The following is a 12,680-nucleotide window of genomic DNA, read 5'->3' on the forward strand; positions in this document are numbered from 1 at the left end:
AATCACAAGAGAGCTTTACCCTGAAGATCATCTCTTAACTTCACCATGGGGAACTTCGTTGACTGCTGCCGAGGCTTCTGGTGCCGGACCAAAAACCCTGACGTCCGGATCAGCCTGCCTGCAGTCTGCTTCGTGTGGCAGATCGCCATGATCATCCTGTTCGGAGTGTTTGTGCGTTACGATGAAGAATCGGACGCGCACTGGTCTGAGCACAAACATAAGAAGAACATCACGAGCGACATCGAGAACGACTTCTACTACAGATACCCAAGTGAGTATTCATGTTCTGCAGGGTTTGATACTAATAAGGCAGTGTAAAATAATCTGTTTTTGTGCTTCCATTAGGTTATGGAGGTTCTATTTTTTATCCGTTAACAATCTCCATCACTTTCCTCAGGTTTCCAGGACGTACATGTGATGATCTTTGTAGGGTTTGGCTTTCTCATGACCTTCCTGAAGCGCTACAGCTTTGGCGGGGTCGGGTTCAACTTTCTCATCGCCGCCTTTGGTCTGCAGTGGGCTCTGCTCATGCAGGGCTGGTTCCACGCTCTGGACCCGACTGACGGCACAATCAAGATTGGAGTTGAGAAGTACGTTTTGCACCTTGCATTCTTTGTATAACTTCTTTTAACTCATTTATTTAAGGCCCTTGGTTACTCTTGCACATGTGCCATATAATGGCATCAGGTGGCTGTTTAAATCAGCACATTGCAAATGTGACTTTTTTTAACAATGCATCAGCTGATATAAAAACATTTCCCATCTTGCACCACCAGTATCATCAATGCCGACTTCTGTGTGGCGGGATGTCTCATTGCATATGGAGCTCTGCTGGGAAAAGTCAGTCCGGTGCAACTGATGGTCTTGACACTTTTCGGCGTCACGCTGTTTGCGGTTGAGGAATACATCATTCTTTATGTTCTTCATGTGAGTAGATGTGTTATTTGAATATTATTTATTTACTATTATAGTTATTATTATTATACCTTTTTTGCTAAATTGTTAATTCATTTTGTTATCAGGGTAATTATTGTTAACTTAAAATAAAACTGAAGCCATAAAAACATTTTATTTTATTTCAGCTAGCTGCCATGGCACCATTTTTAATTTTCTTTTCAGTTTGATTTTGTGTTTAAATAACTAAAACTAAAAATGAAATAAAAACTAAAAAGAACTATATTGACATAAAAAATATACAAAATTACAAACAACAAGATTGCTAAATCTTTACTGAAATGAAAATGCAAACATAAAAAATTACTTTATTAATATAAACTAGTATGCTCTATCTGAAAATAATGTTTGTTGCTATGTTTGCTTGTAGTCTTTTTAAAAATATTTTTTTTGTTTTTTTTGTTTAAAGTTTAATTAGTTATTAATTTTAGCTTTGACAAAACAAAATTACTTTCTAATCTAATATGTATCTTTTATTTTAGCTTTATTTCTGAAAGAGATAGTTCACCCAAAAATTAAACTTCTGCCAAATGTACTCACTCTCAAGTTCCAAACCTATATGAGTTTCTTTCTTTTGCTGAAAAACAAAAGAAGATCATTTGAAGAATGTCGATAGCCAAATAGTTGATGGGCCTCATTGACTTCCATATATGGAAAAATGGAAGTCAGTGGGTTCCATCAACTGCCTGGTTAACAACATTCTTCAAACTATCTTCTTAGAGATGTATACAGGTTTAAGGGTGAGTAAATTATGACAGAATTTAAATTTTTTGGGTGAACTATAGTTTTAGTTTCTGATCATGAGAAAGACAAGAGATTTTAATAAATGATCTCTTATAGGCTCGTGACTCTGGCGGATCCATGGTCATCCACACTTTCGGAGGCTACTTTGGTCTGACAATATCATGGATTCTTTATCGACCGAAGCTAGACCAAAGCAATCGTCTGGCCGGCTCTGCCTACCACTCTGATGTCTTTGCTATGATTGGTATGTTATGAGTCCTTTTTATATGTTACATGTCCTTGATAAGATCTTACATGAGCTGCGTTTAAAAAAAATCCAGTCCATTATCTGACGATGTTTCCTCTTACAGGAACCCTCTTCCTCTGGATGTTCTGGCCCAGTTTCAACTCAGCCATCTCAGATCATGGAGACGGTCAACACCGTGCGGCCATTAACACCTACCTTGCTCTGGCTTCCTCTGTACTTACAACATATGCCATATCAAGCCTTTCTGCCAAGAAGGGAAAACTGGACATGGTAAGTTACAGCACTTTATAATATCACAATTACATCTGCAGCGGCCTATTTGTGTTTTGTAACATTGCACCTGTTTTGTGTAACTTAGGTACATATCCAGAACGCAACTCTGGCAGGGGGCGTTGCCATGGGAACAGCAGCTGAATTCATGATCACACCCTACGGTTCTCTCATCATTGGCTTCATCTGTGGGATATTGTCCACGTTCGGTTACCTGGTGCTCACTGTGAGTGTGACAGAAGAGCAGATCTGAGAGGCATTTACACTGTGAGAACAGATTAATTTATATATTATTATATTCATTTTTTCCAATGCAGCCCTTCATGGAGAAGTACCTGAAGATTCAAGACACCTGTGGCATCCACAACCTGCACGCCCTGCCAGGTCTCCTCGGAGGAGTTGTTGGTGCCATCACCGCGGCTACTGCCAGCGAGAGTGTCTATGGACGTGAAGGGTGAGTGTGAAGGTTTAGTTGTTGCAGGGCCACATGGAATCTGTGGGATTTTTTTGTGATTTCTGCGCTGAATTTTTTGAAAAATCTGCGGAATTATGCGGAATGGTTTAAAAGATCTAAGATTATTGGAACTGAAAGCATTACAAATAAAATATAAAAATTCACTACTTAACTTGGATGTAATTAAAGATGGAGAAAATATTGCTTTTTCAATTGTGTACACAAATCCTTAAATAAACATTTTCATATCATTCAACAATAGACCAAAATAAATAAATACCTACTGAAGTAAATAAATTAACTAATTTTACTAACTATAATAGCTATAAATAAGTGATTTCTGTAGACAAAATGACATTTACTTAACTCCTCCGTGGTCAATTTTATCTTAGACATTTTAAAATATCACATCAATAAGCGCGACCCCTCAACAATCACGCACATGATTGTGTACGCTTCTCAGATGACGGGCACCACAATCTGCAGAAATCTGTGGAGTTTTCTGCGGAATCCTGCGCCTGCAGCTTCTGTGTAGTATACAATTAAAATAAAACATTTTAATTATACAAAGTTAATTAGTTGTAAAAGTCAAGTCACATTTATTTATAAAGTGCTTTATATTTTTCATTCCAGGTGCACCATTTAGTGCTTAAAAAATAAAAGTGCATGCATTTTGCGGAAGAATATTGTTTTGGTTGTGCTTCGGCTCTGTGACTGTGTGGATGAATATACCGTAGTTCTTTCCGATAACTAAAAGAGAGATAAAGAGAGATTATCCTACTGTTTATAAAACAACGACTAGGCTAGATATAACCAGTTTAGATATGTTACTATAGCTATTCCCATTAATAGACAAGGTACTTCCTTGAAAATAAATTCCAGCACTTCAACAATAACAATGAAACCACCCTTCAGACAATGCTTTACAATGAACTCTTATTGAGAGATTTATATGGCAATTTATCTGTTCATTAAAATACCTTACTCACTTGTTACTCGCTCACCTCTTAGGGCTGCAAGATTAATCGTATTTTAATTGTAAAAACGATATTTGCTTCCCTCGATTGATTTCAAATAATTGTCACGATATTGGCGCTCTCAATATTTATCCTTAAAATGTGTTTTCGCTGGGATTTGCGTTATCTTGTATTGGTAACGAGCCTCCACTAGCCGTCATGCTTGTGGTTGCCAGATGAGAAGAGTTAAAATCCCCCAAATAAACTTTCTTACTGGTGTTTTACTTAATCTGGCAACTCTGTGCACGCTCTCCCTCAAAATGTGGAAGAAGCGCTGATGATCTGAAAACAAACGTGTGCTGGAGTTTAGCGATCTCCACAGCGATGAAAGTGTCATACAGCCAGTCTTAGTATTTGTTTCTTCACAAGCCACTTGTACTATTTATATGACTAAATCTGCCATGATCAAACCTTCAGCGATGAATTTTAACAAATGCGACACGGATCTATCGGGAAAACTGTAATGATACAGTGTGGTTTATTGTGATGTTTACAGAGTTTGGTCTTTTAATATCACTGTCTTAGTGCATTAACTCACATTAAGCGTTTTTTACGTTAAGCAGTTTAGAATGTCCATAGCCAGATATTTATATTATATATAAATTAAAGAGCATCGTTCTTTGATTTACCAATTTGCAGGGCAATTTGAATCTGTGCTTTGTCTCATTCGCAAACAAATTATGTTGCTTTAAAAATCTAATGTGGATACAGATTACAAAGTGTTCACCAGAACCCTGTGTTTTGTATTGATTTGCCATCTAACGAAGTTATAAAATAAATGGTAAATGGACTGCATTTATATAGCGCTTTTTTAACAGACCCTATGGTCATCCAAAGCACTTTACATTTTGCCTCGCATTCACCCATTTTTACACCGATGGTGATGTCAGCCATGTAAGGCACCATCCAGCTCGTCGGGAACAGCTGGGGTTAGGTGTCTTGCTCATGAACACCTCAACACTTAGTCAGGTGGTCAGATTGAACAGTCAGATTGAACCACCAATCTTTCAGTTTGTAGACAACCTACATGAACCACTGAGCCACTGCCACCTGCATAGTTATCATAGTTGGTTAAATGAAGTCGGTGTGCTACCTACAGGCCTTTTGGCTGAAGTGTAGGTTGGTAAAGAACACGCAAAATGGCCTTGACTACATTACCCTTTTTTATAGAATAATTGTGATTAAAAGTGCACTATGTAGTATTTTTGCAGTAAAATATCCAAAAACCACTGGGCCAGTGTTATATATTTTGTTAATTTGAGTACCTACAATATCCCAAATGTTTCCAACTATTTGTAAATTGTGAGAAAATTGCTATTTTAACCAAGGACCGGGACGTTTCAGCATAGCGTCTGAGGAAGTCACCTGTCAATTGCGTCATATCTGCGCTACCCTCGGTTTTGGGTTTTATTTGGCAGGAGCGCTTTACTCTTAGCAGTGTGAACAAGTGAACGCACGGAGTAACGTCATAAAATCATTTTCAACACACTTAAATGTATCTAATATGATAAACAGAGCTGCATTACCTCAAAATCATAACCGGAAGAGCGGATCAGTGCAGGCGCCCAGCGACTGTGTCCCGTCCCGTCATAATAAAAGTCCCGGTGTTTGCGAGGCAGGTATTTGTTTAACAATCGCTCCAGCGGCCATGCTCAGCTCCACAACACTCGGTCCTGCTCTGCTTTACACTACAGTAACGTTAATAACCGCACACATGAACGTGATTTCTGCCCTTGTCATATTTTCCACCGGCTGTGAGGTGAAGACCACATGTCCCAAGATGCTCCGCTCATACTTTGTGTCATCAAACTACGCATTTGTTTTGAATAAGCGCCCTCCAGTGGACGGAAAGTTGCATAGTGCACCTTTAATAACCGTGATTATAATTTTGAGCAACAAAAAAAAACGTGATCATCAGTGTAATCATTATCGTGCAGCCCTACTGCATTGCTTTACAACATTTCAAATCCCTCGGTTTCTCGCCATCTCCACAAAGCAAAGCCAGTGTTGATTCTTGTTTTATTACAACCTCTGTCATGTTCTCTTTAATATAAAGTTGAAATCTGTGATTTGCTAAACCCTTGCAAAAATGTGCATTCCTGGGGCTAAATATTATTTAGGTCGCTTTAACCCGCCGACATGAAAAAAAGCCTGTGGTAACAGTGTTAAAGTAGCCCAATTCCACGGAAAGTCCACAGACGTGGCAACTCTGCAACCTTTCTCGTACGTTGTGGCAACTGACCTATACCACTCCCACACCATACACTGGTCAAAGTAGTCGGAGCAACTTTTCTTTAATTACATATGAGACACACACACAGGCGAGTGACTCATGTACCCAATTTCCCGATAGGTCTAAAATCTAAACGCTTATAATAGTCTAACCATAGTGAATCAGGGTACGGCAAAATCATATTTTAGAAGAAGGATTGATGATGTATTATATAAATTCTGTTTATTTTAAACAGAAAAAAAAAAACAAGAATATAAATTAAAGTTTTAATATTGTTAACAATTATTATTAACTTGGTTTCAGCTGAAAAGCACTAGCAGCTCTACAGAAGGCAAGAGTGTCATTATTCGGCAATTCAGATTCAATTTAGTTCATCGTCCAGCTTAATTCAGTTCTGACTTTGTTCTCATCCAACAGTGTCAGTGCATTTAAATCAATAAAATTACTAAATATCAATAATCTCTTTGAATATTAAAAGTGTATACAGGCTATGTTGCTAATACAAGTTTTTCTTTTTCAGGTTGGTAAACACCTTTGATTTTGAAGGGGACTATGCTGATAGGACACCTGCCGTGCAAGGAGGCTTCCAGGCAGCCGGGATTTGTGTTGCTCTTGTTTTTGCAATCGTTGGGGGAATTATAGTAGGTGAGCATCCAAAAATACATTCTGTCCACACGTAAGAATATAAAATGTAGCAGCTGCACAAAGATATATAAATATAAATAAATACATTTTATTTTAGTAGCAAAGGATTACATTTTTTTTGTGGTTTTATTTGTTTTTTAAGTTAAAGTTTAAGTAATTAGTTTACATATATATCGTGTGTGTGTGTGTGTGTGTGTGTGTGTGCGCGTGTGCATGTATGTGTGTGTATATATATATATATATATATATATATATATATATATATATGTATGTATGTATTTTTTGGTGTGATTTTAGTTAACTATAAAAACCCTGGTACATGTATACAGGTTGCATCCTGAGACTGCCAGTCTGGGGAGACCCAGCCGATGATAACTGCTTTGATGATGAGGTGTACTGGGAGGTGAGTTTAAATGTGTATTTAATTGTGCCACAGCTAGGTGGCACTATAACTCAAAGAGAATGTGACGAGAAGCCTGGTTTCTTCTATACAGTGTGAATACTTTAGGTCTGTGTTTAAAAAAACCGTCATCCTTTACAGGTGCCTGAAGATGAGGAGAGCATGCCTCCCATTCTAGAGTACAACAGTCACATGGTCGGCAAAAATCGTGACATGATGTAAGTTTGAACTCTTAATGTTATACAAAAAGAGACTGTACTGCAGTTATTATAATACACGATAGATTTACATATAGAATATGTGATTGATCAAAATATCATGTTTATGTTATCTTATTTTGTTCAAATTCTCTGTATTAAAGGTAGCCTACATTTAGCTTTTTGTAGCTTTTCTGTGGACTCTTTACATATTGTAAAAGTGCTTGTTCACCATGAGATGGCAGTACACACCACAAAATCGATTTATAGCTTTAAGAGCATAATAAACAATGATTGGACTGCTGTGTAGCAGCATTTCAGGAAAGCTCCATATTTATGCAAAATGACCAAAGATGATGTGTTTGTTATTTGAGAACAAAAACAGTTTTTAATCAATTTTATGTTTTAAAGGTCTTAATTATTATTATATTTTTTTTTTTGTCATTTAGGTCAGACACTAACTTCTCTGTGGAACAGAGCTAATGCAAGAATTAAGGAATGCACAATGTCTTTAAGACCAAAGATGAACCTGATCACACACATTGAGACAAAAAACTAAGAGACAGAAAGAATGGTCAGAATGTCTTTGCTCAAGAAAATATTACATTCACTGTAATACCTTTTGGAGGTATTGGCCTGCAAGGCTACACGAGTCAGCTTTTAGTTCAATTTCAAGTCTGTGTGCTAAAGCCCACAAAGTAATTTAATAACGAAGCTTATAGAGGTATAATTTCTGAAATGAATGCATATATATTTCATAATTCACCTGTACAACTGGTTCTAGACTTAAATTATATTAAGTTAATAATTATTGTACTTTATCATGTTTCCTGTGTTAAGGAATCGACTATTACAATTTTCATGTGATGAAAGTGTTAATGTGTTAGTTATTTATCTCTAGGTATTTTCAAGTGTACAGTTATGTGATATTTCTTTTTCTGACAGTAGACTATTATGATTCTGATTAGGACGGATTAAATGAGAACCTTTGAGAGCTCAGTGTATATGCAGACCATGTAGAATAATGAGAGAAATATTATTTCTCTGGAGTTTTTTTTTTTTTTTAATTCTTATTATAAAGCTTTATATTCTTTTCTATTTAAAATATGTTTAAAATAAAAAGTCAATATTAAAGTTTTTCTGCTTAATGACTTTACATTGGTGTTCTTTGATAAATGTTTGTTTGTTTGTTTGTTTGTTTGTTTAATTAACAGTTCACAAACAGCAATATTTTACTTTATAATTGAACTTAACCTTGCTTTAAAGACACAATACGTAAGATTTTTAGACTTAAATATCCAAAAACCACAAGAACAATGTTATATATTTTTTTGACTTGTGTACTTGCATTATCCCAAATATTTCCAAGAATGTTTAAATCCAGAAAAGTAAGCAATTTTAACCAGTAAACGGACAGTATCCGTGCGTCACCTATCAATGACACCATACCCGCGTTACCCTCGATTTCAGCTGGGTTTTTTTGTTGCGGAAACCATGAAAACAAAGAAGCGTTTTATCAGATAGGTAAGCAACTGTTTGGATACATTCATAGAATGAAAACGAATCATGAAAACGAATCATAGCTCAACACAGCTATTGTTTAAATCTTGTTTTCTTGATTTGTCATAAGTACCATGTTTGACCATGCCTAATACCGATCTAGTGTTAGCTCACTGCAGTGTGCAATAAGTTTCTCACATTAGCTACAGAGTGAACACACAGAGAAGCATTATAACATAACTTTTAACACATTCAAATATCTAATATGATAAAACATTTATTGTCTTTTAAAAGTAACAATCGATTCTGAACTGCTGAAATAAGTCACCTGCAATTCCTCTCACTTCCTGTTACATCCCTATATAACAATGTAATACATTTGCTTAAAGGTGGACTATGTAGTATTTTTGCAGTAAAATATCCAAAAACCACTAGGCCAGTGTTACATATTTTGTTCAGCTGAGTTCTTACAATATCCCAAATGTTTCCAACTATTTGTAAATTGTGAGAAAAGTGCTATTTTAACCACTGAGCCGGGACGGGAGGAAGTCGTCTGTCAATTGCACTTTACTCTTAGCAGTGTGAACAAGTGTCACAGCCGCTGCAGAGGGAACACATACGTCATTACATAATTTTAAACACACTTAAATGTATCTAATATGATAAACAGAGCAGCGTTACCTCATACTCATGACCGAAAAAGCGTGAATGGCGCTCGCGACAGTGTCCCATCCCGTCATAATAAAAGTCCTGCTGCTCGTGAGGCGTGTGTTGTTCGTCTTATTAACAATCGCTCCAGCGGCCGTGATCAGTTCCACAACACTCGGTCCTGCTCTGCTTCATACTAATATCGTTAATAATCGCATCCATGAACATGAGTCCTAGCCCGATTCCTTTCCGCCGGCTGTGAGGTGAAGACCACATGTCCCAAGATTCTGAGCTCAAACTTGGCATCATCAAACTATGCCTTTGTTTTGAATAGGCGACCTCTAGCGGACAGAAAAATTGCATAGTGCAGCTTTAATGCCAGCCTATTGTCTTCATTGCTGTCCACTATCAACATATTTTTGAACCTCCTTTAAACATTGCAGTGTACAGCTTAGGTTCGTGTTTTCGTCGAAAAGATGGTGTTTTTAGCGCTGTGCATCCACTTTTCATGCCCTTCAAAAGGATGAGGACTCGCGCTGGAATTTATAGGGTAACACCAGCGGCATTGTTACTGTTTGTATCTGCAAGTGCTGAGAAAGCCTCTGGAGCTGAAATTCAGATATGGTAATGGTCATTTAGTTTCCAATACACACTGTAAGCAGTAGACTTCTCAGAGATCACTCAGATGATCAGGATCAAGTCAGTTGAAATGTGCTATATAAATAAACTCGCCTTGCCTTGCATAAACCAATCACAACAGTCTAGGCCAACTGATTAGAAAATAGTAGGCTTATAACATATCTTGTTAATGAATACATTTGTGTTCTATCTGCTGGATCAAACAGTTCAGATTTCAGGGTTCATTAAATTAAAAATGCTTAAATGTTGCTTTTGGTTTTAATCTACCCTAGTTGAATATTGTGTAACTGCTAGACATGCAGTGGATAACGGTTAGAGAGCCCAAACCCCAAACAAAACGCTCTTTAATTGAGCTGCTGGTCATCTGTTAGCATGCTTTTGGTCACCCTCAGGCCAGACGCCTCCATTCTAATGGAAATAGACTCCTTGTAGAGGGTCAAACGGGGTCAATTGGGTCATTTCCTGATCAATCACCGTGACATTTAATGAACTTCTAATACGCACCTCTTTTGTGAACAACACAGCAAGACGCCGATGATGCTACTGAGAGATTTCATTTCTTTAAGAAGGAATTCAGTTTATGCATGATTTTATGATCATGAATTTAATAGGTGTGCTATTACTAATGATAATGACACCTGACACATTTTCATTTAATATTGTGTCCAAAAAGACTCAAAATAGGCTAAGTTGGAAAAAAAGATTACTATTTCTGCAGTGTATATTTTTGAGTACAATATATGTACATTTTCTGTAAGCATAAAATACACAGAAGATCGATAACATTTCCCAAATTGCTTAGCACACTGTATCCCACAATGCAATGGGCTTGACTTGACCTTCTATTTCCAGTGACAACTGAATTTTGGCTCAATAATTTCCTTGTACACTGAAACGTTTGCATCTTTTTTATTTTGTAGTCCACTTTGTTTGATTTGTCTTGCATGTATTTGTTTATTTGATAATATTTTTCGATTCAGTTTGACATAGATTGTGGATTCTATCTCTCTTTTAAAATTAGAACAATGAAAATAGCAGCTAGAAATGTTACAACATATGTATTTTGAGCACAATATGTAAATCTGCTGTTTTTACAGAATACACAGAAGACCTACTATTTGCCAAAATGTGGAGTATGCAAAGCACACTGTATCCAACAATTCAATGTGCTCAATTTGACCTTACATTTCTAGCACAACAATTGAGCCACAATTTTTAACATTTAATTCTCTGTTCATTACTTACACAAAATTGGATCAAAAATAAAAAATTACAAGCAAAAGGTATTTTCAAAAAATGTAGCCTGGTTTAATCCTCAGGTTCCACTGGTTTAACAGAACATGAAAATATACATAATTCACATCATCACATTTTTTTTTATTATAACCCAATGCACTCATTGTTTTTAATTAGCTTTGTCTTCCAACTCATACAAATGTCCTAACTACACTTTATAAGCTTCTTTAATCTATTTAGTTGTACACTTTGTAAAAAAAAAAAAAAAAAAATATATATATATATATATATATATATATATATATATAGAGAGAGAGAGAGAGAGAGAGAGAGAGAGAGAGAGAGAGAGAGAGAGAGAGAGAGAGAGAGAGAGAGAGAGAGAGAGAGAGAGAGAGAGATTGTGGATTCAATCTCCAATTTATTTTCCCATTTTTACCATAAACTTTTTTTTTTTTATCTGCATCTCCATCACCAAAATCTACAGTGCTATTTTTACCACTGTGTTCTTCAATGGCTCCAATGGTTCTCCAAAGTAAAAAAAATAAATTAAAAAAAAAGTCAGTGGACATATACACAACAGCTCACTCAGTTTTGAGGGATTACAAGGTATAAACGAGGAGGACAGCAGCGGAGCACGTCGGCCCGTCCACTGATTCCGAGCGGCTTTCCCATGGGGATGGGGATGGGGAAAAGTGGGGTGGGGCCCGGAGTTAAGGATCTACCGCTGCATCGGGCTGAGCGGCTGAAAGCAAGAGAGCCAGGGTCAAATCTCTTCTCCTCTCTAATCAAACAAGTCTGCAGGGGACGGGGGGGGGGGGGGGGGGGGGGGGGGTCAGGGTCTGAGGAGGGGAGGGTGTCGCTCCTGTAACAGAGATGTTCTCGTTAATCCCCTGTGTGAAGGGGAGCGGGCAGGTGGGCCGACCCAGCCTTAGTTTACTCTGAAAAGAACTGCCAGCGGAGTTCGAGCGCCCAGAGATCCACACTTGGATCACATAGCTCAGAGGCTGTGTGTGGAACCACTTGGCCTGCCATTGTCCTACATGGCCGGTCTTGTCTGAAAAGCTGTAGAAAGCCTGTAATCAGATTAAAGATTGCCAGGATGAAGGGGGCTAGTTTTTCTTTCTTTTTTTTAAAGGGAACAGGGAGGGAGATTGCAGCCCCTCTAATCAGTACCTGCCATTGAAGAGCAGGAGAGGAGCTAAATAACTCGGCAGGGAGTGTGGGTACAAGGGCCTCATGGACAAATTGGCCTGTTGTTGCTTGGGTATAATGGTGGGCAGCGAGTGGGGGGGCTGGAGGAAAGGTGGTGTCTTTCATTCAGCAGTCTTTCCCCTCCTGACCTGATAATTATATCACTCTTAAGGGCTGATTGGCACTGGCTGATTGGCTGATTGGTACATCTGTGTCGATAGACCTTTTTACCCAGAATCTGTCACTGAATCTTTCTGTACTCGTGGTCGGGGAAAAAAACGCTTCATTTTTCTCTTTAAGGGTTAA

At 37.5% G+C, this 12,680-nt stretch overlaps 1 protein-coding gene across 1 annotated transcript; it reads left to right on the top strand.

The window, feature by feature from the left end:
• rhcga (Rh family, C glycoprotein a) lies at positions 1–8,218 on the top strand. The gene is made up of 11 exons (XM_067445174.1): positions 1–271; positions 398–590; positions 777–927; positions 1,795–1,942; positions 2,049–2,215; positions 2,304–2,441; positions 2,533–2,669; positions 6,439–6,563; positions 6,893–6,966; positions 7,105–7,181; positions 7,610–8,218. The coding sequence occupies exons 1-11, from the start codon at positions 46–48 to the stop codon at positions 7,641–7,643; spliced, it is 1,470 nt and encodes a 489-aa protein (XP_067301275.1). The 5' UTR covers positions 1–45; the 3' UTR covers positions 7,644–8,218.
• Positions 8,219–12,680: the final 4,462 nt, after the last annotated feature.

Source organism: Pseudorasbora parva, chromosome 1 (assembly GCF_024679245.1).
Source record: "Pseudorasbora parva isolate DD20220531a chromosome 1, ASM2467924v1, whole genome shotgun sequence".
NCBI lineage: Eukaryota > Metazoa > Chordata > Actinopteri > Cypriniformes > Gobionidae > Pseudorasbora > Pseudorasbora parva.

Coding starts and splice junctions, on each gene's coding strand:
- rhcga (XM_067445174.1), top strand. CDS start 46: ATGGGGAACTTCGTTGACTGCTGCCGAGGCTTCTGGTGCCGGACCAAA. Junction 928..1,794: donor TCATTCTTTATGTTCTTCAT/GTGAGTAGATGT, acceptor GATCTCTTATAG/GCTCGTGACTCTGGCGGATC. Junction 2,670..6,438: donor AGTGTCTATGGACGTGAAGG/GTGAGTGTGAAG, acceptor TTTCTTTTTCAG/GTTGGTAAACACCTTTGATT.